Below are 26576 nucleotides of genomic sequence, written 5' to 3'. Positions count from 1 at the left end.
TTTAAAGACACATTTTGAGGTTGCTGTTTAAAATGCTAGAAGCACTGTGGAGAGCTAGTTATCTTCTATTGACGTATTGAGGAACCCAAGGTGATTTAAGAGTGTCCTGCATGTTTAACCATGCAGTTAAGCAGCATAGCCGCTGAGATGCAGCAGGCCTCGGAGCAGAGAGTGACTATGTTGAGCCATCACCTTTTACCCGTAACCCAATGTGTGCCACAGCGGCATAATGTGCCTAAAAGTCTTAATGTCAATGAATTATTTTAATGGGGCCACTGAAGGAACAGTATGACATAATGGACAGATTTCTAGTCTAATGATCATGAAGGTGAGAGTCCAAGCTCCTATGTCTTGTTACCTTTGTTGTTAGTACAGAGCAATTCATTCTCCCTGATCCTCTTTCTTCAGCTGGTATTGGAACCAATCATACGGGATCTGTCTGTCCTGTTTCAAGGGCAAAATAAATAAAGTTCATTTAGGGATATGAAATATAGATGCTTATGATTCTGATATGATTAAGTCTGAAGAAGAGTGCTCCCCAAAATGGAAAGGAACAAGTTGTTTATAAGAAGATAGTTATCAGTACTTCCATCAGTTCATTGGATTTATCTGTGGATTTTATATTCTTCCACAATGGGATTAGTTGAAGAACTCATGTTAGACATACATTGAATGCAAAGAAAAAAAAATGATGTTAGTATAAATTTGTTCTGGATTAATAAAACAAAGCTTAGCAATATATTTATTTATGTATAAACTGAGACTATTGAAACTTAGTCCTTGTTTATGTGGCAGATTATGATCAGTTAAAGGATATATATGAACTTACAGACAACTTTTCATAAAATTGTAGAACCAAACTGTAATAAATTCAAATCTTGGTTAAGACTCAACATCTCTCAACATTTGATCCAGTATTGTTCCGTTTTCAGTGACTGAACATTAGTTGAGAAAACATATACCCATATAGAAAAAAAAAAAAATTCTACAAAGCAGTGACCATAGAATTCTCTGGGAATGTTGCCTTAAGCATAAATATCCTCTGTTTATATTTGAATCATTTTCTTGTTGGTCATTATTTAATTAATTAAATAAAAATCCTGTTTCTCTTCTCTCTCTCTCTCTCTCCCTCTATCTCTCTCTCTCTCACACATACACAGACACACCGTATATATATATGAACAGGGTTTTTGGAGTAAATTTAGAGTCCACCTTTTTACATACTTTTTTATTTAAAGAATTTCTCTCAAAAACGGCTCCTTAGATTTTAAATCACTTGAGAAAAATCTATGAGGGATTCTTTGCATACACATATTAACTATAGGTTAAAAGAAAAAGAAGTTTCATTAGCTTATTTGGAAGTGGAAATTATGACTGAGGACACGAGAATCTATGGATAGTGTAAAAATCCATCAAGGACAATTTGACATGATTTTTCTGGCTTTTTAAAAATATTTATTCATTCATTCATTTATTTATTTTAGAGAAAGGGAGAGAGAGAGAACAAGCAAGCAAAGGCAGGGGAAGGAGCAGAGGGAAAAGAGAAAGAGAATCTCAAACAGACTCCATACTGAATGCAGAGCCTGCCCCAGGCTTGATTTCAAGACCCTGAGATTGTGACTTGCATGGAAAGTAAGAGTCAGATCCTGAACTTACTGAGCCACTCAGATGCCCTGATCCTTCTGGCTTTTTAAAACTATTTATTACATCCAGGGCACCTGGGTGGCTCAGTCCTTAAGCATCTGCCTTTGGCTCAGGTCATGATCCCAGAGTCCTGGGATTGAGCCCCACACTGGGCTCCCTGCTCAGTGGGAAGCCTGCTCCTCCATCTCCCACTCCCCCTGCTTGTGTTCCCTCTCCCGCTGTGTCTCTCTCTGTCAAATAAATAAAGTTAACTCTATCACATCTATAATAAAGAAAAATGTGATATTGAAATTTATGGGCTCAATTATGTGACACACTTATAGCTAAATCTTTAAAACCAGAATTGGAAATAATAATATATTCTAGGCACTTTAGTAAACACTTTTCATTTACCAACCATTTTGTCTGCACTATGACCCGATGAGGTATATTGTTGTACTATTGCCCCTGTTTTGCAAATAAGGAAATTTGAACCCAAGGTTATACAAGTACGAGGGGGCAGTCTGTATCTAAACCTTTTCACTGTGATTTGGAAGCTCATACTTTATTCATTTTGCTTAAATACCCTCTCATAAATAAAAGCTTTAAACCTTCCCTTTGCCCTCAAATTATCAAGATTTTAATCTTGGATATCCTGAATGACCTCTCTTGAAAATAACCAACAAGAAAGTTTATTCCAGAAGAACTTAAACTTAAAGATAAGGATTCAATAAGATCAAATTTTTATGTAAAATAAATTGTTAAATATCCTAGTTATTTCCTCCCAATTTAAACATACATATTTATGTATATATACATACATTAATATATAAACATGCATTACATTATACACATGCACACATACATACATAGTAATCAGGATGCTCACTTCTGTGAGATTTTAAATCTCTTTGGAATGTCAGGGTGATCCTTCAGGCTGTGTTGTTTTTATTTTAATTTCTGTGCCTGTGCTATAAAATAGCAAACACATGTGGAATGTCCCTGACTCTCCTGTGAATCTTCCATACAAAAGAAGCCTTCAGGAAAGTGTTACTGGGAATACCTTGAATTAAAAGCACAAGAAGGACCTGAGGGAAAATCTCCCACAGGCATTTTACAGTGGCCAGTGTGTATGTGGTTATAATTTGAAAAGTAAAGCCCACATTTTTATAAGGTCATATAGATGGGCTTGAGGCTTTTGTCATTTATCTCGTGAGAGTTATTAGTGAGTGATTCAATACTTCTGCAATGTTATAGCCCTGATGTAATATTATGGGTATATATATATTTTTTTCTCTGAAGTTGCCACCCATTTCTTTTTTTGTAAGTCTATCGACATCTTACAAATATTTTTTCTTTCCTCTGTACCAAGATTCATTGTTTATGCACCACACCCAGTGCTCCATGCAATACTTGACTCCGTAATACCACTACCAGGCTATTCCATCCCCCACCCCACTCCCTTTCTCCCTCTCTCCTCTTCAAGAATAATTTCCTTAAAGACTGAAGTCTCTGCTGTTGATCATAATACATAATATATATTTAACAAATGTTGAATTATTTATCAATCCAATTATAACTTTTTTGTGCTATGGATATTACTTAGTTTGGGCACTTGTTAGAATTTGGAATGCCACAGTGCATAATCATTTTCTCCCCCTTTTTTTTGGTTTGTTTTTATCTTCCTTTGCTTTATCTCCCTCTCCTTGAGTGAGAGAGAAATAGAGTGTCAGTAGAACCTCACGGGTACAGGTTGAGTAAATCATAGCCCTTAGTACATCACAGATGATCCTCCTGGGTTCACACCAGGTCCATCTAAGGTTTTATTTTAATAGATATTTTTCCTTTCTGCATTGCTCATCTCCACTTCTGCTTGCCCCTTCTCTGCACCCACCATACTTTAACACACTCAACTTCACTAGCCTGGGATGTTGCACATTCCTTGGGTTCTTCTATAGCTGTCCACATCATGAAAGTAAATTCTTCCAATACTGCCCTTAAATTATAGCATTTGTCTTTCCCTTGATGCATAACCCATATTCATATATGCACTCAGTAATACAGCTTCAGAATGCATGAAACAAAATTAGGTAAATCCATATGAAAAAATATGAATCCATCTTCACAGGAGAAAATTGCAGTACTCCTTTTTTAAAATTATTGATGAGTAAAGCAAACATTATGTCAGGAGAATAGAAAAGATCTGAAAAATGCAACTTAAAAGTATTGTAGACACATACATAAAATTATACATCTAACAAGAATATACATTATTTATATATATATATATAGATAGGATATTTACACAATTAAGCATTAGATCATTAAAAAAGAAGAAGTCTCAATGTAGTTTGAAGAGACATTACATCAAAGTCTGAGCACAACATAAGGTAGACCTAGACCTATGTTACTTTTATTTTTTGTACAAATTGTATAAAGATGTCTCTGTCAAATAGCTAGCTAACCACTAAGCTAATAGAAGAGTTCTGTAACCACACAGAATATGGATTTTAGAAAAATAATTTAGAAAAATCACTAAACATACCAAGAACCACAATCCACAAAGTATTTCCCACTTAAAATCAGAATAACACTAGGATGTTCCCTCTCATTACTTATAGTAAATAGTTTACTAAAGGTTTCTACCAGAGAAATTAGATTAAAAAGTAAATGAAAGCATCCAATTGAGGAAGAAAGAAGTAAAACTATCTCTATAACTAATCACATGATTTCATATGTATAAAGTCCTAAAGATTCCACCAAAAAAATTAGAGCTAATAAATGAATTCAATAAATTTGCAAGATAAAACAATCAACATACAGATATCAGTTGCACTTCTTTACCCTAACAACAAACTACTGAAAGACAAATTAAGAAAATGATCCTATTTACAATAGCTTCAAAGTCAACAAAATATTGAGGAATAGATTTAACCTAGGAGGTGAAAGCTTTTAGACTGAATACCATAAGACATATTAGAAAAAGATCAAAGAATACACAAATAAGTGAAAAGTATTCCATGCTCAGGGAATTAGAAAGATAAATATTGTGAAAATGTCCACACAACCTAATGCAATCTATAGATTCAATGCACTCCTGATCAAAATTTCAATGGCTTTTTTTTTTCACAGGTAGAGAAAGAATTATCCCTATTCTCTTTGGACTCACAAAAATACCCTGAAAAACCAAAGGAATCCTGAGAAAGAAGAGTAAAGCTTGAAGCATCCCACTACCTGATTTCAAGCTGTATTACAAAGCTATAGTAATCAAAACAATATGATATTGGCATAAAAACAGGCACATTGAAAAATGGCACAGAATAAAGAATCCAGACATAGACATACACATATACAGTCAACTGATTTTTGACAAGGGTACCAAAACACACAATACATAAAGTACAGTAACTTCAATACATGGCTTTGAGAAAACTGGATATCCATATGAAAAAGAATAAAATAGGACACCTCTCTCACACTAATCACAAACTTAACATGGTGTGAATCAAAGGCTTACAGATAAGACCTAATAAAATAAACCTCCCAGAAGAAAACAGAGGGTAAGAGATTTTTGACACTACTCTTGTGAAGTATTTCTTGGACTGGACAGAAAAAAATAAAATAAAACAGGCAATAAAATCTAAGATAAAAAGTGGGACATTAAGTCAAAGAATTTTGTATAAAAAAATAAAACAGTACACTGAAAGGCAATCTACAGAATGGGAAAAATATTCACAAAACATCTAATGGGGTGCCTGGGTGACTCAGTCAGTTAAGCATCTGCCTTTAGCTCAGGTCATGATCTCAGAGCTCTGGAACCAAGCCCCACATTGGACTCCCTGTTCTGCAAGGAGTCTGCTTCTCCCTCTCCCTTGCTCTTGCTCATGCTCTCTCTTGCGGTCTCTCAAATAAATAAATAAATAAATAAATAAATAAATAAATAAATAAAAATATATCTGATAAGAAGTTTAAAAATAATGAAAGAAAAGAAAATACATAATAAATTCATACAACATAATACTAAATAAATAAATAAATAAATAATCCAATTAAAATTGGCAAAAGACCTGAATAGTCTTTTTTTTTTTTTTTAAGATTTTTTATTTATTTATTTGATAGTCAGAGATCACAAGTAGGCAGAGAGGCAGGGAGAGAGAGAGGAGGAAGCTGGCTTCCTGCTGAGCAGAGAGCCCGATGCGGGGCTCAATCCCAGCACCCTGGAATCATGACCTGAGCCGAAGGCTGAGGCCCAACCCACTGAGCCACCCAGGTGCCCCTCTTTTTTTTTTTTTTTTTTTAAGAAGACATATAAATGGGCAAAGGATATATGAAAAGGTACTCAACATAACTAGCTATCAGGGAAATATAAATCAAAATCATAAGAGAATATTACTGAACACCTATTCAGATTGTCAGTATAAAACCAAAACAAGAGATAACGAATGTTAACAAGGATGTGGGCAAAAGGAAACACTTATACACTGTTCATTGGAATGTAAAATGGCACAGCCATTATGGAAAACAATATGGTGATAATTCAGAAAATTTTAAAAAATGAGCTACTCTATATGTGATTTAGCAATCCTACTTCTGGGTATATTTGAAAGATTTAATTCAGCATCTTGGGGGTTGCTGGCTGGCTCAGCCCATAGACCATGCAGCTCTTGATCTCAGGACCTCAGGCTCAAGTCCTGTGTTGGGTGTGGAGTCTACCTGAACAAAGTAAGTAAATAAACCAGTATCTTAAAGAGATATCTACACACCCACATTTATGCTAACATTATTTACAATAGCCAAGCTATGGGGAAAAATATAAATGTCCTTCAATAGATAAATGAAGAATATAAATAATATTCAGCCATTAAAAAGAAGGAAATCCTGCCATTTACAAAGACATCGTAAATCTGGAAAGCATTATACTAAGTAAAATAAGCCAGAAAAAGAAAGGAGATGGAGAGAAGTGAATTGGGAGAAACTGGAGGGGAGATGAACCATGAGAGACTGTGGACTCTGAGAAACAAACTGAGTATTTTGGAGGGGAGGGTGGTGAGAGATTGGGTGAGCCTGGTGGTGGGTATTATGGAGGGCACATACTGCATGGAGCACTGCGGGTAGTGCATAAACAATGAATTCTGGAACACTGAAAAGAAATTAAAAAAAAATTTTAAATGGAAAAAAAGAGACAAATACTATGATACCACTTGTATGTAAAATCTCAGAGGAATAAAGAGAACAGTTAGAGAACTTATTCTAGGAGAACCTGGGTGGCTCAGTGGGTTAAAGCCTCAGCCTTTAGCTCAGGTCATGATCCCAGGGTCCTGAGATAGAGCCCCCATCGGGCTCTCTGTTCAGCAGGGATCCTGCTTCCTCCTCTCTCTCTCTGCCTGCCTCTCTGCCTTTTTGTGATCTCTGTCCAATAAATAAATAAAATCTTTAAAAAAAGAGAGAGAGAGAGAACTTATTCTAGCTAAACTATGTGTATATGTATATATATAAAATCTCCCATAAACACTGTGTGGTATTGCTATAAGGGTAAATATATAGATCATTGAAAAAATAAAATATCCATAAATAGACCTAAATGTGAGGTTTTTTTTTTTTTTTTTTTTTTTTTTTTTTTTTTTTTTTACAAAATGTCAAGATAATACAATGGGGGAAAAATAGACGTTTTTTCAACTAACTATGTTGGGTCAATTGGATACCCATATGAGAAAAAAAAATGAACATGGACTACTACCTTACACCATACACAAAAATTAACTCAAAATGATGCAGATACATAGATTTTAAAGCTAAACCTATAAAAATACTAGAAAGATTGGGGCGCCTGGGTGGCTCAGTGGGTTAAGCCGCTGCCTTCGGCTCAGGTCATGATCCCAGGTCCTGGGTTCGAGCCCCACATCGGGCTTTCTGCTCAGCAGGGAGCCTGCTTCCTCCTCTCTCTCTGCCTGCCTCTCTGCCTACTTGTGATTTCTCTCTGTCAAATAAATAAATAAAATCTTTAAAAAAAATACTAGAAAGATTATTTTTATTAAATATTGCACAATAAGCCAAAACTACAAGAAAAACTGAAAATTTTAACTTGTTAGTATTTGAAGTCTTTTGTTCATTGGATGTCATTAAAAACGGCAATTCATAGACTAGGAAAAAAGTACAGCATACACACTTATGTATAAACATTTTATATTATATGCAATTGTGTATTTAAATTATATATAAAATATGGTTTATATTTATTTGTTTTTATTTTTTATTTTTTTTAAGATTTTATTTATTTATTTATCTGACAGAGAGAGATCACAAGTAGATGGAGAGGCAGGCAGAGAGAGACAGAGAGGGAAGTAGGCTCCCCGCTGAGCAGAGAGCCTGATGCGGGACTCGATCCCAGGACCCTGAGATCATGACCTGAGCCCAAGGCAGCGGCTTAACCCACTGAGCCACCCAGGTGCCCCTGTTTTTATTTTTTAATGTGTAAAACATCTATATGACAAAAATACCTATATCTAGAATATATAAAGAACACTTAGAGTTAAGTAATAAGAAACCCAGAACTACTATTTTTATACTCTACAAAGGACTTGAAAAGAAATTCTCAAAGTAAGGTACAAATGCTGGATCATAGGGTAGTTCTATTTTTAACTTTTTGAGGAAACTGTAATGTTTTCTAGAGTGGCTGCGAACTTTGTATTCCCACCAACAGTGCAAGAGTGTTCTCTTTCCTCCAATCCTCACCAATATCTGTTGTGTCTACCATTGTTGATTTTAGCTCTTCTGGCAAGTATGAATTGATACCTCACTGTAGTTTTGATTTGTATTTTCCTGACGATCAGTGATGTTGAGCATCTTTTCCTGTGTCTGTCAGCCATCTGTATATCTACTTTGGAAATATGTGTATTCAAGTCTTCTGCCCCTTTTTAATTGGATCATTTGTTTGTTGGATGTTGACTTTGATAATTATATATATATATATATATATATATATATATATATATATATATATATGATGCTACCCAACAATCCAGAAATTGCACTCATAGATACCTGCTCAAAGAATAGAAAAAATACTAATTCAAAGTAATACATGCATCCCTGATTATAGCAGCTTTATTTACAATAGCTAAATTATGGAAACAGCCCAAATATCTATCATCTGATGAATGGATAAAGAATAGGTGATGGAAAAAAAAAAAGAAAAGAAAAAAAAAAAGAAAAGAATAGGTGATAATATGTGATGGCATATTATTTAGCCATCAAAAAGAATGAAGTCTTGCCATTTGCAATGACATGGATGGAGCTAGAGAGTATTACGCTAAGTGAAACAAGTCAGCCAGAGAAAGACAAATACCATATAATTTCATTCATATTTGGATTTAAGAAATATGCAAACCAGTATGGGGGCGGGTAGTGGAGAGAGAGATAGAGAGGCAAAGCAAGAAACAGACTCTTTTAACTCTAGAGAACAAAGTGATGGTCACCAAAAGGGAGGTGGGTAGGGGATGAGTTAAGTAACTGGTGGAGATTAAGGAGAGCAGTTGTGATGAGCACTAGGCATTGTATCAAATTGTTGAATCACTATATTGTACACATGAAAATAATATTAGCCTGTATGGAAGCTAACTGGAATTTAAATGAAGACATTTATATATAATATATATTATATATCCAATAATAACATTAAAAAATGTCCAACATCACTAGTCAGCAGGGAAAGCAAATTAAAACCACAATACTATATTACCACATAACTCCTTGGATGCCTAAAAGAAAAATGAGCAACAATATCAAGTGACAAGAATGTGGAACAATTCTTCTGGTTAAAATTACAACTTCCTGCTTGTGTTTTGATGTCTTGCCACAATTTGAATGTTACCTAGTATTTCTTACTGACCAGATCATGAATTCCAGAGATTATTAATTGGGATCCTATTAGAGTTTCTTTTTACTTTCCTAGCTCTCTAATGAATGTTAAAATAGCTTTTGGAGTCAAGAATTTTAATGGCTACCTTTCCATTTTTTATGCCCTCACTGCTCGAACTCAGATGCAATCAATAGCAGGTATCCAGAAAAGTTTTAATATTGTTAAGGAAGCAGTTCTCTCTGGATCTGGAGTCAACAGGTTAAGTATATCACAGTCCCCACAATGAAATTATGCCATTTTCCTATTTACCATGACATTTAGCTTTCTAAGAAACCAAAGTTCATGGGACATCTGTGTGGCTTAGTCAGTTGAGTTTCTGCCTTTGGCTCAGGTCATAATCCCGGGGTCCTGGGATTGAACAAAACCTTATGCTCCCTGGTGAACACTGTCTGTCTTCTGCTTTTTCCTTTCCTGCTCTCCCTGCTTATGCACTCTGCCAAGTAAATAAATAAAATATTTACTTGCACTCTGTCAAGTAAATAAATAAATAAATACATACATACATAAATAAAATATTTCAAAAAAGGAAAGAAGAGGAACAAAATTCCCCAAAGAGAAATTTTGTTTGGGTTCCAAGTACAGGGAATGTTTCTCAAACACGTCTCTTCAGAACACCTGTTTTTAAGAAAAACCCTTTCCATCAGAAGGGATAATTAATTCCAGAGGGAGAAAGCAATAGCTATAAGCCAAGGTCCTTGAACCTTTCTACAAACCTCTTTAAATATCCATGCAGTGCCAGATGAAAGTGTTGTGAGGTGTTCACCTTTCCAGAGCAAGATTCATTATGGTAGGAATGACCCATTTGAAAGTGTTGCCTCCACATTTCTTGCCTCTTGCCTATGGGGCCAGAGCCATCTGGAAATCATTTCTCCACAGAGTGTCAGAAGAATCCATTCTAAATTCAAATCTCAGTTTTTCTGAGAAGAATTTTGAGGCTTTAGGCTAGGAGGAAAGTTTTAGACTAATAGAAACTACTTTCTCAAGAACTGTTGATTGGTTATCAAATTACCTAAATAGTCCATGTCTGAGTGTGTCATATCTTTCATATTGAAAGTTCCCTATCCAAGAAGACATGAGCTTGAAGATGGAATTATTTCTGAAAGCCTTTAAATATCATTAAGATCATCTAAGTCTATAAGGTAAGTTTTTCACTAGTGTTGAAACATCTTAAAGATTGGTCCTTTCTATATGTAGTAATCATTATGTTTCAAAACTTGTCAAACATAACAATATTTTATCCTCACACTAATTATCCAATAGATACTTGGCAAATGTCATTAACCTAATTTGGCAAATGTAAGCTTTGAGGCTCATAGAGATTATACAATTTGTAGGACCAGCTCTCTGACACCAGGTGCTTTTCTTTTTGCCATGAGACACCTCCTTTCCCATTCAAGACTAATCACAAGCATGAAAATCAAATGTAAATACACTCCACACACACACACACACATACACACAGAAAATACAAAAATATGAGTAATAAATGGCATAAATCACAGTCATTTAGTCCATGCAAGACCAGGAATACTCCTTCCTGAGGTTAACTGTTATGGATAATGTGAGTCTCTGTGGCTTCTTGAGAAGTAAAATTGGAGATGAACCTTTGTGAGCTGATTGCATTGTTAAAGGTTTATGCATACATCACTCAAAATACCAATTATTCAAATCTCCTAGTTGCATACACAGTCACAAAAATAAGTGAAAGTTCTTATGTGCCCCTCTTAATGTGGTGGGCATGTGTATATGTTTCCTCAATCAATTCTCGTAACACCTAGGATACGGATATGATCATTTTCACTTCATAGATGAAGAAATAAGGATGTACATTGTCTATAAATATGCCCTGAATAAAGGAAGTTGCAAGTAAAAGGCAATGTTCTAATCTAGTCTTTCTAAAGTTCAAACCAATACAGTACACTTAACCACTCTGGGAGTCATTTTCAACGTTGTGCAGAAAAATCTGGGGACCTATGCTTGTAAGGGGATTGAGAAGGGAGCCAATGGGGCTGCATAAGAGAACAAAGTAAGAGTGCTCCTCAATGAAAGCAGTGCCACATTTTTTATTAATATTTAGGGATTCCAATGTGTATATGTGTGTGTTTTGATGGAAACTGCTTCATATATACTTGCCTCCAAAATGGCATGAAAGTCATCATAATTATTATGGTCTTGTGAAAAGGAGATTACTACTTCAGGATTGTTTACTAGAACATGACAAGGTAGGGTAAGGATTAAAAATTTGGAGCAAAAAAAAAAATGTAGCAAGTATAATTTGATCTAACCTTGTCTCTACTCTTTACTATCTGCTGGATCTGGCCAGGATCCTTAATTCTTCCCTATGTTTGCATCTTCTACTGTGTAAAAGAAGTACAAAAATAATGGTAATCATCTTACAGGTTTGTAGTGAGGATTAAAGAACTACATTTCTATAAAAACAGAGCCTGGTAAGTGTCTAGTAAGTTTTAGTTGATATTATATTTATTATTATTATTATTTCCATCAGTTCTGCAATTGTTTCTTCACTTGCAAAATTGGTGGTGTAATACTAAGCATTCAGGTTACTACCATGCCATCCATGCACATAGCAATCAATTATTAGAAGTACGTATTTATTAGCTAGTATATTGTTCCTGGAGGGTTTTTTTTTTTATTTAAACTTTTTATCTAACATATAGTACATCATAAGTTTTAGATGTAATGTTTAATAATTCAACAGTTGCATATAACATACAGTGCTCATTACATTACTTGCCCTCCTAAATGCCCATCACTCAGCTACCCCATCCCCCTACAATCTCCCCTTCAGCAACCCTCAGCTTGTTTCCAAGAGTTAAAAGTCCTGGCATGCCTGGGTGGCTCAGTGGGTTAAGCCTCTGCCTTTGGCTCAGGTCCTGATCTCAGGGTCCTGAAATCGAGCCCCGCATCAGGATCTCCACTGAGCAGGGTGTCTGCTTCCCCCTCTCTCTCTCTCTGCCTGCCTTTTTGCCTACTTGTGATCTCTCTCTCTGTCAAATAAATAAATAAAATCTTTAAAAAAAATCTCTCATGGTTTTGCCTCCCTCTATGACTTCTTCCCATTTAGTTTTCCTGGCCTTCACTTATGATCTGATGCACTATTTTTTGTATTCCACATATGAGTGAACTGCATGATAATTGTCTTCCTCTGATTGACTCATTTCACTAAGCCTATACCCTCCCGTTCCTGGGTTTTTACACGATTATAACCAATTTTTTATAGTAGCTTCTGTAGCCTTTTATTACATTCCCATAAGAAATATCCTATTACAGTTTTTGTCAACTCTTTAAATATTCTGATAATGGGCTTTCTGTCTCTGGCTTACATCCCCTTACTGGAGCTCAGCTGACTTTATCCAAGACACACAAAGATCGCTACCAGAATTTTATCCAAGTGGCATCCTTCCTCCAATTCCTGTTCATCCTTCCACTCATATTCTCAATTCTAAGGATAAAGGAAAAATTCCTGGCTTTGTATTTATAGCCTTGACTACATCAATATAGCCTCTTGGTTATCTCAAATGAAGTGTGCACAGATCATCTTCAAGAACTTGAACTTACTTTATGTGTCAAAAAACAGCCTAAGAATTCATGACTCAATGGAATTTAGGCATTTATTATTTACTAGGTAATAAGCTTAATATAGTCAAGGTTACATTAATTAAAAGGGATTTCTTTTTCAGGTAACATAATTAATCATAAAACGAAATGATGGAGAATAGGAACAACGTGACAGAGTTTGTTCTACTGGGGCTCACAGAGAATCCAAAGATGCAGAAAATCATATTTGCTGTGTTTTTGGTCATCTACATTATCTCTGTGGTAGGAAATGTGCTCACTGTAGTCACTGTCACTGCCAGCCCATTATCAGGGTCCCCCATGTACTATTTCCTGGCCTATCTCTCCTTCATTGATGCCTGCTATTCTTCTGTCAATACCCCTACACTGATCATAGAATCACTCCGTGAAAAGAAGACCATCCCATTCAATGCATGTATTATCCAAATATTTGGGGAGCATTTATTTGGAGGTGCTGATGTTATCCTGCTTACTGTGATGGCCTATGACCGTTATGTGGCCATCTGCAAGCCATTGCACTACATGACCATCATGAATCGGCAGGTGTGCAGCCTTCTAATGGGAGTGGTATGGGTGGGAGGCTTCCTACATGCAACCATACAAATCCTCTTTATCATCCCATTACCCTTCTGTGGCCCTAATATCATAGATCATTTTATATGTGATCTGAACCCTTTGCTCAATCTTGCCTGCACTGATACCCACACTCTAGGGTTCTTTGTTGCTGCCAACAGTGGTTTCATCTGTGTCTTAAACTTCCTCCTCTTGATGGTTTCCTATGTGGTCATTCTGCGCTCCCTAAGGAACCATAGCTTGGAGGCAAGGCGCAAAGCCCTCTCCACCTGTGTCTCCCACATCACAGTGGTTGTCCTATTCTTTGTGCCCTGCATATTTGTGTACATGAGACCTGCAGCTACTTTATCTATTGATAAAGCAGTTGCTGTGTTCTATACTACAATAACACCCATGTTAAATCCTTTAATCTATACCTTGAGAAATGATCAGATGAAAAATGCCATTAGAAAATTGTGTAGTAAGAAAGCTATTTCAGATGCCAAATAATATGCCGGGAGATCTACATTGATTGCAAAGAACACCTATGAAATGAAGAAAAAAAATGAATGATATGAATCATAGACTTTGCATTGAAAAGAGCAAAATGGGCACAAGAAAAGGAAAAATAACCCTAAGCCAGAATCGCTCTTTGAATATTTGGATAATTCTACCTAACTGGGGCTTAGTTTTACTAGCTTCATTCATGTATATGCATTCATATGTTTTCATCCTAATTTAATAATTAAAAATATATTGGTATTAAGCAGCAATCTCTATAACAACTCAAAGAGGGTGGCATTATCCCCATTTTATAGGAGAGGAAGCAGAAAGGGGAAAGTCTCAAAATAAGAACACCGAAGAGTCAGTAATCAGAATCTACCTGATTTCTCAGGCCATGCTCTTTAATGCTATGATGTAATGCAAGGCAATGATGATAGAAAAATGATTGTAATAGTTACCATATATTGAACTGGGGATTGTGCCTCATACCGCATATTATATGTAATATTTATTATAATATATATGTATTATAATGTTATATATAGTATGCATATACATGTTATATTATTATATACATATATTATATATATCATAGTGATATATAGTTATATAAAATTATGTATTATATTTATATTAATTTGTGACTAGAAATAAATTCTAGGGATGTTCCATTAACAACTCTGCTTAATTTTATTTATCATAGTTGATGATAACACATCACTGTAATATTGTGTTTTGTAACTACTTTAGGAATAAGAATATTATACCATGTTTCCAAATTTCCTGTAGACCTCAGAATCATTTGGTATTGTTCATATCACCCATCTTATGCTGATAAGCCATTAAAAAATGTGATGTTCAAATAAATGATTTTTAAGTACCATACAAGAATTTCTAGTCTTTATGTAAATTTTTGCTCCTTAAAGTTCTTGCCTGCTAACAAAGAATAGTTTCTACAAGTAGAACAATGTCCAGTCCATGATAAATGAGGAAAGAAAAATAAAAGTATAAAGGAAGGTAAAAAAAAAATACTAGGGTGTATAGAATTATTTTCTCATTTTTGTCTGATTCAGACTCTGAGCCTTCTAACTAGATCTCTTCAAGAAACTGAAATTTGTTTTAACTCCTGCTTAAGATGTGTGATGAGAAAGAAATTAAAACTCAGATTCTCAGTGAAAAAAACAAATAGCTTAACTTGCTACTCTTCCTGCTTTCAGTAAGATTTCATCATATGATTGGGAACTGTTCATGTTATTTTTCTCTTTTAATTAGTTTAATTTTTGGTAACATTTAATTATGAATAGATATTTTTTAAAATATACGTTTCCATCTACACACAAAACAACTTCAGGATAAATTTACTCCATTTATTCCTTCTGTCCCTCAACAGAAGGAATATCAACAGAAATTTATTTCGCCCAAAGAATATATCAGACACATTGATGGTTGTGTCTCAATGGTAAATAGAGAGGAACCTGGGTCTTGCCTTCAGAGAGCTTCAGATCACCTGAGAGACACCCAGTGGGGGCAGAAAATGACAACACCATATTATAAATGGTAAGGTAGTGGCAGCGAAGGGGTGCTATAAAAGCAAGTTGTGAGGAACACAAAAGAAAGATCCAGAGGTTCAGGAATGGTTTTAATATGAAATGACATAAAAAATGGAACCTGAAACATGAAATCCTGTCCACAGTTTGAATATGTACACATCGTTTGGTGTAGGAACATTCCTAAGAGAGGGATTACATAACCAAGGTCATATTATAAATCAGTTTGTAGGAAATCTGGTGAATTCAGTGTGATTATGGTAGCTAATTCATCTATTCAGTCAACAATTACTTAATGAACTCTTACCATGTACCAGACAGTGTGCTAGACAATGAGTTTATAAAGGATAAATGACCGGGTATGACCCTAGAGAGACAGGAACAGGGAAGATGAAGATCTCATAACCCTATTAAAGCTATTAAAGCTTAGTGTTAAATAAGTGTCTGCTTCCTCAAAAATTTAAGAGTAGACCTACCCTATAACCCAGCAATTGCACTACTAGGTATTTACCCCAAAGAAACAGATGTAGTGAAAAGAAAGGACCCATGCGCCCCAATGTTCATAGCAGCAATGTCCACAATAGCCAGATTTGGAGGAACTGGGATGCCTGTCAACAGATGACTGAATGGAAAAAGATGTGGTTCATGTATGTAGTGGAATATTACTCAGCCATCAATATGGATGAAAGTTACATTTTGCATAGACATGGATGGAACTGGGTGTTATTATGCTAAGTGAAATAAGTCAATCAGAGAAAGACAGTCATTATATGTTTTCACTCATATGTGGAATACAAGGAATACCACAGAGGACCATAGGGTAAGGGAGAGACAACCAGAAGGGAAGAAATCAGAGAGGAAGATAAATCACAAGAGACCCTTGACTCTGGGAAACAAACTGAGGTTTTGGAGGGAGGAGGTTAGAAAGCAGGATGGTGTAACAAGGTGATAGGTATTAAGGAGGGCATATGTTGAGATGAGCACTGCGTGTTATACTGACCTAATGAATCATGGAAACACCACATAAAAAAACTAATGTTGTACTATAAGTTATCTAACTGAATTTAAATAAAAATACCCACTTGGCAACCTTAAAAATATTTATTTTGAAAGAATAAATAATATAGGATAAAAACAGAGAGGGAGACAAACCTTAAACCATAAGAAAAAACTGAGGGTTGGTGGAGGAGAAGTAGGTGGCAAGATGGGATAATTGGATGATGGGTATTAAGGAGGGCACTTGATATAATGAGCAGTAGGTGTTTAAGCAACCAATGAATCACTGCATTCTACCCCCAAAATAATAACACACCATCTAGTAACCAAATGAATTTAAATGAAAGCAGGGGAAAAAAAAAAAAAAAGATGTCCCTTTTAAGGTGAAGGGTATCTTGGTCTATCTATCCCCTCCAACATCAAAAGATACACAATACCCAGTAAGACTCTTTGGACTGGGACTGCGAAAGATTTTTTTCCTCTGGGTGTTTTACTCTGGCCTATTTAACAAGTGAATCAAAAAGCTGCTGGTTTCCATGGAGCTCAGAAAAAAGAAGAGGCCCTGTTACATGTCCAGGCTGTGGTGAAAGCTTCTATTCCACATAGGTGTTATGATTCAGCAAATCCAATGGTACTTAATGTGTTGATGGAAGAAAGGTTTGGCAGCACTTAGTGTCCTTACCATATGGTGTATTATTATTTTGGGGGTAGAATATAGTGATTCATTGGTTGCTTATAACACCTACTGCTCATTACATCAAGTGCCCTCCTTAATACCCATCATCCAATTATCCCATCTTGCCACCCACTTCTCCTCCACCAACCCTCAGTTTTTTCTTATGGTTTAAGGTTTGTCTCCCTCTCTGTTTTTATCCTATATTATTTATTCTTTCAAAATAAATATTTTTTAAGGTTGCCAAGTGGGCATTTTTATTTAAATTCAGTTAGCTAACTTATAGTACAACATTAGTCTTTTATGTTGATGTTGAAAGCCTTGGGAGTCCTCCATATATGAACTGCAGTGCAGACTCTCAGAATGTTGGAGCAAAATCCTGCCATCGTCTATGGATAATTATCCTTCTTTTAAGAAATTACTCTTGGTCTGCTACTGGGCTTTGGTAGACACTAAGTGCTTAGCCATGGGCCACCAAGTTTCCATGAAACCTGAATTTCTTTTCATGAACTTGGTGTTTTCAGACCCTTAGAGCCATACAGTTGATGTGTGAAGCAGCACTCCATTATGGAATAGAATAATCTCCTGTTATACATGGTTTTGCTTTCCATGGACACAGTGACCTGAAGTTTAGAAACAGATGATCGTTCTTCTGACATATCATCAGAAAATAAGTAGTAGCCTAATGCTACATCACAATGCCTGTGTCATTCACCTCACTTCATCTCATCACAATGGTATTTTTTCACCTCACATCATCACAAGAAGGGTGACTTTAGTGCAAACAGGTATTTTGAGAGAGAGAGATACCACATTCAGAAAATTTTTGTTACAGCTATTGATGAATTTTTTTCTATTCCTTATTATTGTTGTTAATATTTTGCTGTGCCTAATTTATAAAGTATGCTTTATCTGAGGTATGAATGTATAGAAAAAATAGTATATATAATACTATCCATAGTTTCAGGCATTCACTGAAGTCTTGAAACATATCTCTTCTCCCACATAAGGAGGGACAACTTGATAGATGATCTGCCCAAGCAAGAACTGAAGAAAAATTACATGAAGAAGTGCCCAATTGTTCATGATCACCACTTTTCCTATGATGCCTTCATTCTCCCAGCATGCACCCAAGGTCTTGTGGAGCTTCATTATGATCAACTGACAGAAGAAGAAAAGATTTGGGCCTGGCCTACAGAAAATTCTACACTGATATGTGGGTGCAACTCATGGAAGAATAGATACAGAACTACAGCCCCATTCTGGAAAATCCATAAAGTTCAGTGGTGAAGGGAAATTATTTCAATGGGTAGAACTTTAACCAATGCACCTGGAGTTCACATTCTTGGAAGGAGAAATGGCCAGATGTACATCATATATTAATTCATGAATTTTGGCCAAAGGAATGACTGAATAATCAGGGACTTGGAAAAACACAAAAATAAACAGACAAACAAAAAATCCTTAAAATTGGAAAATTGGTAACAAGATAATTTGAGGAAGAGGAATGTTTCCATACCTTAAAAATACACAAAAATATTTATGTCCCTTGTGAATGCTCACCATTAAATGACCAGCAGAGGAAGATTTTAATAATTAAGTGAATAAGATGACTCATTTTGCACATACAACTCAGGCTTATCCCTACCCACTCCTATCATCACCCAATGGGCTCATGAACAAAATGGTCATGGTGACAAGGATGCATGAGCTCTACAGCATAGACTTTCACCCACCAAAGCTAACCTGGCCTTGTCTACTACTAAGTGCCAAATTTTCCAGTAACAGAAACAACATGAAGTCCCCAATATGGCAGCATTCCTTGGCATGATCTGCCTGGTTACAGATTGATTACACTGGACTGCTTCCATCATGAAAGGACAGTATTTTGTTCTTACTGCCATAGACCCTTTTGATATGGATTTTCCTTCCCAACTGGCAGTGCTTCTGATAAAACAACCAGGCACAGACTTAGATAATTTTTTGTCCACAATCATAGCATTTCACACAGCATTGCTTCTGAACAACAATCTCACTTCACAGAAAATGAACTGGTACAATGGGCCTATACTCACAGAATGACTGATATTATACTTCCCACCCTATTGAAGCAATTGGCCTGATAATGGCAGAAAGACCTTTTGCAGAACTAGTTATAGTATGTGCTAGTAGCGATACCTTCCAAGGTTGGAGCAAGAGTCTTCAGTCTCCTGGAAGCCTATTTATGCTCTGAATCAGCATTCATGGCATGTGGCTGTTCCTTCCACAACCAGGACCTGTAACCAAAGTAGGAAATGTGAGAGGCACCATTTATATTGTCTTTGATGACCTACTAATTTTTGCTTCCTATTCCCATTTAGTTATATTTTCTTGTTTCAAAGTCCTCATTCCAAAGGGAAAAAATGACTCCAGAAGGAGACACGAACAAGAGTCTATGGAACAAAGTGTTAAGACAGCTGCCTGACCACTCTGGCTAGTTCATGAGTTTGAATCAATAGACAAAGAAATAAGTTATTGTGCTGGTTGGGTGATTGATCCTGGCAACTGAGGGGAAATCGGATTGCTACCCCACAATGGAGATAAGGAAGAGTATATCTAGAATAGGGGAGATCACTTAGGACCACCCTTAGTATCACCATGCTCTGTGATTAAGGTCAATGGAAAACTACAACAACCCAATCCAGGCAGACCTACTAATGACCCAGACCCTTCAATAATGAAGGTCTTTGTTCCTTGCCAACTGAAGAACCACAGCTGGGTTTTATGGCTGCTGAAGGCACACTGAATACAGAATGAATAACAGAAGAATGTAGTAAAAAATATAAGCGGCAACCATTTGAGTGTTACAAAATGAAAACTTTAATTATTGTATTTACTTCTTATGCTATGAATATGCCTGCATGTGTGAATATATATAAGGCAAATATCTGTTTTCTTCCCTTTCTTATTATTGTATGAAACTGAAGATATATTGACTTTCTATCACAGAAGGGTAGCATTTTTTAATTTTCCATCCTAGTATTTAACTTACTATCAAGAGGAAAGTAAAAATCACACAAGAAAATGACCTTCCCTTCTTGTGGAGATTTTAGTGAATTTTCAGTTGTTTGCAGGATAGTTGTATGGTGTTAGATGGAATTATGACCTTGTATTGTCTTTATTGGAGATTAAGTATGATTTACAGAAATGTGTATAGGTGCTATGTGGATAATCAACTGACTTCTATGAGTTAATTCTATGTGTTAACTTGCCTAGACCACAGGCTGCTCAGATATTTTTTTGACTTTTGCTTTGGGTTGTGACTAAGAATTTTGGATGATATTAACTTTTGAATTCATAGGCTGAATAAATTATGTTGCTCCTATTAAAGCAGCATTCTCATCCAACCAGTTGCAGGCCTGAAAATTGTAAAAGACTAAGCTCCCTTGAGTAAGGGAGACTTCTGCCCGAGTGCTTTCAAACTGAACCATTCCTCAACCTCAATAAGCCATGTTCAACCATGGCTTGCACACCAACACATTAACTTTCCCTGATTCTTCAGAAGGCTCCTGCATATGGACCTGAACTGAGACATCTGCTCTTACTGGTTTGTAGCAGTTTCTGGCCTTTTGACCCAAAATGGGACACAGATTGTGTAGATTTTGTGATATGCATACAATGCATACAATGTATATTGTTCCAGGAAATGTTAAATGAAAATGATGACTTTACTTTGGTTGGAATAAGCTTCCCTTTTCAGTAGTACCTGTGTATTGAATAGGATAAAACACTGTTGGATCATAACAATAAGAAAGTCTCTTAATTCTTTCATTTGCTTTATGAATACTTATTATTAAATATGTACATTTTTTCTAGATGTTTAAATTCAACAGTGAACAGATAAAAGTTATCTTCCTTATGTTGCTTCATTCAAATATATTGAATTTAAATTTGAATGTATTTTTCTATGGATGAAATTATCTCTCCATATTATTTTTTTAAAGATTTTATTTATTTATTTGAGAGAGAGAGATCACAAGTAGACAGAGAGAAGGGGGAAAGCAGCCTCCCTGCTGAGCACAGAGCCCAATGTGGGGCTTGATCCCAGGACCCTGAGATCATGACCTGAGCCGAAAGCAGGGGCTTTAACCCACTGAGCCACTCAGGCGCCCCATCTCCATATTATTTTTAATAAGAAGAGTTTCTTCTGAAATCAGGTCCTTGACTTATTTTCATTTGCACTGTGTTTTGTTTTTGTTTTTAAATAATTGTCTTTATTTATTTATTTATTTATTTTAATAGTGGAGCAAGGATACAGGCAGAAGGAGAGACAGACAAACAGACTCCACAGCAGGATCCATGATCAGCACAGAGCCTGGCATGTGGCTTGATTCCACAACTATGAGATCATGATCTGAGCAGAAATCAAGAGTCAGACACTTAAATGGATTGAGCCATTCACGCACCCTATGCATTGTGTTTCCAAAGACTGATCTCTGAAATTCATTTATATTTGAGAAAATTTGCTTCTGTATGGAATAGATGTTGTAAATCTACTCAAATACTTGGCACTTATGCATTTAATTGTGCCACTATATGGAAAATGTATGTCATGAGTAAAGACAAGGATTTTTTTGAAGTGTACATGTTTAAATTTATTAATAGATATTTAACATGTAAGAAAGATCATATGTTTAAAGTGTATATATTTAGTTAATTTTCAAACATGTATACATCTGTGAATCCATCAACCCATTAAATTAGTGAAATTATGCATCCACTTTCCTTGTGCCTTTTTGTAATCTTTTCATTCTGAAGCCACCAATCTACTTTCTTTCACTATAGTTAGTATATATATATATATTTTTTCAAAGTTAGCAAGTGCCAACATTTTGTCACACTTGTTTTATGTTATCATTTTAAGAAATACGCTGTTACAAATACAGTTGGAGCCTCTGTGTACTCGTCTCCCATTCCACCTGTCCCTTCCTGGCCGAGCACATCACGACTCTCCTTCCTGTTCATGTTACTGTAACTATAAGCCTCCAGAAGTAATGGTTACTGTCATTGAGTGTGAATCTTAAATATCCACGAAGATGTCATCTATCCTCCCACAAATTGCTTTCTTCATCTCACACTGTGTTTATAGGACTGAATCAGGCTGCTATATGAAAACCTTTTTCATTCATTTCAACAGCTTTAAAGTATTCTGTGGATAGAACACAATTTATCAATTTTGCTGTTAATGTAAATTGAAATCTTTTTTTCTTTTCTTTTTTTTTTTTTTGCTTTAACAGAGAACACTGCCATGAATATTCTTTTATATATCTCCAATGCATCTGCTCTACAGTTTCTTAGGTAGTAAAATTCCTGAGTCCTAGGGATCCCACAGCTTCATTCTTAACAAACACAGCCAACCTGGTCTTCAATGCATTTTTATGACTTTATGAAGTAGTTCCGTCAGCAAGATGTTTGTGTTGGCAAATTGGAATTTCCATCTTTTTATTTACAAGAGCCAGAACATGGAAATAATGTTAAATGTTCGTAGATGGATGAATGGAGAAAGAAATGGAATATGATTCAACCATAAAGTCAACAAGGAAATCCTACTACTTATGTCTACATGGATGGACCTTGAAGGCATTATGTTAAGTAAAGTAAGTCAGACAGAGAAAGACAAAAACTACATGATCTTGCAATAAACAACCTACAGAAAAAGACATCAGGTTTGTGGTTGACAGAGGTGGGGGTAGAAGGAACTGGAGGAAGGGGGTCAGAAGGTACAAACTTCCAGTTTATAAGAAAAGTAGGAGCTGTGAATGGAATGTACACCACGAGGATTACAGCTAACACTTCAATATGATATACAGGAAAGCTGTCCAGAGACTAAATCCTAAGTGTTCTTATCACAAGGAGAATTTTTTCCCCTTTACTCTTCCCTTCCTTCTTTTCTTTTTTAGTGTATCTATATGAGAAGATGGATGTTAACAGAACCTACTATGGTAACATTTCACAATATATGTACAGTATGCCTTAAACTTATACAGTGATGTATGGCAATTATCATTCAATGAAGCTGGAAACATTTGAAATAAAAAAATAAAATAAAAAGATGTTTATATATATATATTTTAAGATTTTTTATTTATTTATTTGACAGAGATCACAAGTAGGCAGAGAGGCAGGCAGAGAGAGGAGGAAGCAGGCTCCCTGCTGAGCAGAGAGCCCGAAGTGGGGCTCGATCCCATGACCCTGGGATCATGATCTGAGCCGAAGGCAAAGGCTTTAACCCACTGAGCCACCCAGGCGCCCCTAGTTTATATTTTTTTAAATGATTTTTTTATTATGTTCACTTAGCCAGCTTATAGTATATCATTAATTTTTGATGTGATGTTCAATGATCAATTAGTTGCACATAACTAATGAACCCAGTGTTCATCACATATATGTCCCCCTTAATGCCTATCACCCATTTACCCTCATCCTTGCTGGTGGCTGAGTAATATTCCATTGTATATATGAACCACATCTTTATCCATTCATCTCTTGAAGGGCATCTTGTCTTCTTCCACAGTTTGGCTATTGTGGACATTGCTTCTATGAACATAAGGATGCATGTACCTCTTCTTTTCACTACATCTGTATCTTTGGAATAAATTCCTAGTAATGCAATTGCTGCATCATAGGGTTGCTCTATTTTTTGGGTCTTGAGGAACCTCTATACTGTATTCCAAAGTGGCTATATCAGCTTGCATTCCCACCAACAATGTAAGAGGGTTCCCTTCTCATTTGTTTCCTGTCTTGCTGATTTTTGCCATTCTAACTGGTGTAATGCAGTATCTCATTGTGGTTTTGATTTGTATTTCCCTGATGGCTAGTGATGTTGAACATTTTTTCATGTGTCTGTTAGCCATTTGTATGTCTTCTTTGGAGAAGTGTCTGTTCATGTCTTCTGCACATTTCTTGACTGGATTATTTGTTTATTGGGTATTGAATTTGAGAAGTTCCTTATAGATCTTGGATACTAGTCCTTCATCTGATGTGCCATTTGCAAATATCTTCTTCCATTTTGTAGGTTGCTTCTTAATTTTGTTGACTCTTTCCTTTACTCTGCTTTTTTTAAATATTGACGAAGTCCCAAAAGTTCTTTTTTTTTTCCCTTGCCTTTATAGACACGTCTTGAAACAGGTTGCTCTGGCCAAAGTTAAACAGGTTAGTGCCAATGTTCTCTAAGATTTTGATGGTATCCTGTCTCACATATAGGTCTTTCATCCATTTTGAGTTTAATCAGAGAAGGATTTTTCCAGTGTTTAGTACATATAAATAAATATGAGTTCCCTTCCTGTTTCTCTCTTCTCTTACTGAAATCCAGGTATGGGATACTCAAAACATAGATACAAAGAATTCTATTGAAAAGATTCAGCTATGACTTGGAGCTTCCTTTGGGGAGCTTTATATCTTTGGGGAGATATTGGAAGATAAACAGGAAGGGAGGGAGTCTCTATAAGCTGGCTCCTGGAAAGTGATATAACACTGAATGCAAAATAAGAACCCTTAGAAATCTGTGCTAGTAAGTGACATCCCTCTCAGAAAGGGGATCTGGAAATGCAGAGCTGATGTCTAAAAGGTAGAATTCTAGGAAGGACATTGTGGTCTTGGGATCTGATAAGTCACAGAGCAAATGCAAGTACCTGAAGACGTAGAGTGCCCAAGCAGTGGAGCTGGGAAGCAGGTTATGATCAGTTAGCCCAGGAGATTCTGTTTTGGTCAATCGGTAATAGAAAGCCAGGCCATTGGTAATGGCTTTTTTCTTGAGCAGCCTGAGGAACCTTGAGGAACCTGTGCCCACAACTAGGTAACATCTTGCAGGTGGTAGAAATCTGGAAAGGACATTAGGGTGGCACCCAGACATGGTACAGTAGCTTTGGGTGCATGTGCAGGTCTATGGCCACTTGTGGTTTTAGGGTCACAAAGGGCAGTGGTACTCCTGGGCCCCTGGGACTACCTCTGAGAGAGTTGCAGTAGGTGCCCAACAGGAGAGTCTGCAGTTTTGAGTGCATACAGAAGTGGAGACTGTTTGTCTTGGAGGGTTTATTAAAGAAGGCAGACTATGGTCTTTCTGCTCTGGGTCAGGGTGGGTTCTGCATTTGACCACTTTTGCTCTGTTCCTCTGAAGAGGTGCAGAAAGCCTCTGGTGGCGGGGAGATGCCACACAGAGGACCAGTTTGCACTGAGCCTATCCCACTGACAGGGGGTGGGACAAGTCTGCCCAAGCAGGGATACCTGAGAAACAGTGCAGCAGGATACTCCCCCAGAATACAGTCTGGAACAACAGGTGTTATTCTATGGAGCCTTCCAAACACTCTGGATTTTGCTAGGGTACATCTTGCATGGGTTGTGGTTGATATTTTGGACCATTCATTTATCTACTCATTGTTCTCTGGACAGAATGACAAGAAGGAGGAGCTCATATGAAAAAGAACCAAAGACCGTGTTCTCTGCCACAGAGCTAATCAATATGGATATAAGTAAGATGTCAGACACAGAATTCAGTACAAAAATAAAAAAGTTAATAGCTAGGCTTTAAAAAAACATAAGTGACAATATAGAGACTCTAAGATCAGAAATGAGATCTATTCAAGCCAAATTTAAGAATTCCATTAATGAGGTGCAATCTAAACTGCTTACTCTAACTGCTAGGATCAATGAGGCAGAAGACAGAATAAATTATCTAGAAGATAAGTTGATGGAAAGGGAAAAGGAAAACAGAGATAGGCAGCTAGTAGCCCATGACAAAAGGCTTGGAGAGATTAATTATGCCATAAAACATCCCAATGTTTAAATTATTGGGATCCTTGAGGGGGTGAAGAGAGAGAAAGAGAGGACCAGAAGGTATATTTGGTCCATTTATAGCTGGGAACTTCCCTAATCTGAGGAAGAAAACAAGCATTCAAGTCCAAGAGTTAGAGAAGACCCTTCTGAAAATCAATAGAAGTAGATCAGGGGTGCCTGGGTGGCTCAGTCAGTTAAGCAGCTACCTTTGGCTCAGGTCATGATCCCAGGGTCCTGGGATCGAGCCCTGCATTGGGTTCACCAATCAGTGGAGAGCCTGCTTCTCCCTCTCCTCCTGCCTGCTGCTCTGCCTAGTTGTGCTCTCTCTCCATCTCTCTAATAAATCAATAAAATC

The 26576-nt window shown here is 36.3% G+C and overlaps 1 protein-coding gene and 1 long non-coding RNA gene across 2 annotated transcripts; one reads left to right on the top strand and one right to left on the bottom strand.

Annotated features, from left to right (window-relative positions):
- Positions 1–363: 363 nt before the first annotated feature.
- On the bottom strand, positions 364–25289 carry LOC125078585 (uncharacterized). Its single transcript, XR_007120921.1, has 3 exons — positions 25081–25289; positions 19589–19686; positions 364–444 (listed from the first exon to the last, which is right to left on the bottom strand). It is a non-coding gene; the product is annotated as an uncharacterized LOC125078585 (long non-coding RNA).
- LOC125078564 (olfactory receptor 4C46-like) lies at positions 13268–14200 on the top strand. The gene has a single exon (XM_047691452.1). It carries the CDS (start codon positions 13268–13270, stop codon positions 14198–14200), a length of 933 nt encoding a protein of 310 aa, XP_047547408.1.
- Positions 25290–26576: the final 1287 nt, after the last annotated feature.

Source organism: Lutra lutra, chromosome 10 (genome assembly GCF_902655055.1).
Source record: "Lutra lutra chromosome 10, mLutLut1.2, whole genome shotgun sequence".
Lineage (NCBI taxonomy): Eukaryota > Metazoa > Chordata > Mammalia > Carnivora > Mustelidae > Lutra > Lutra lutra.
This window is presented reverse-complemented; position numbering and strand designations above follow the sequence as displayed.

Coding starts and splice junctions, on each gene's coding strand:
- LOC125078564 (XM_047691452.1), top strand. CDS start 13,268: ATGATGGAGAATAGGAACAACGTGACAGAGTTTGTTCTACTGGGGCTC.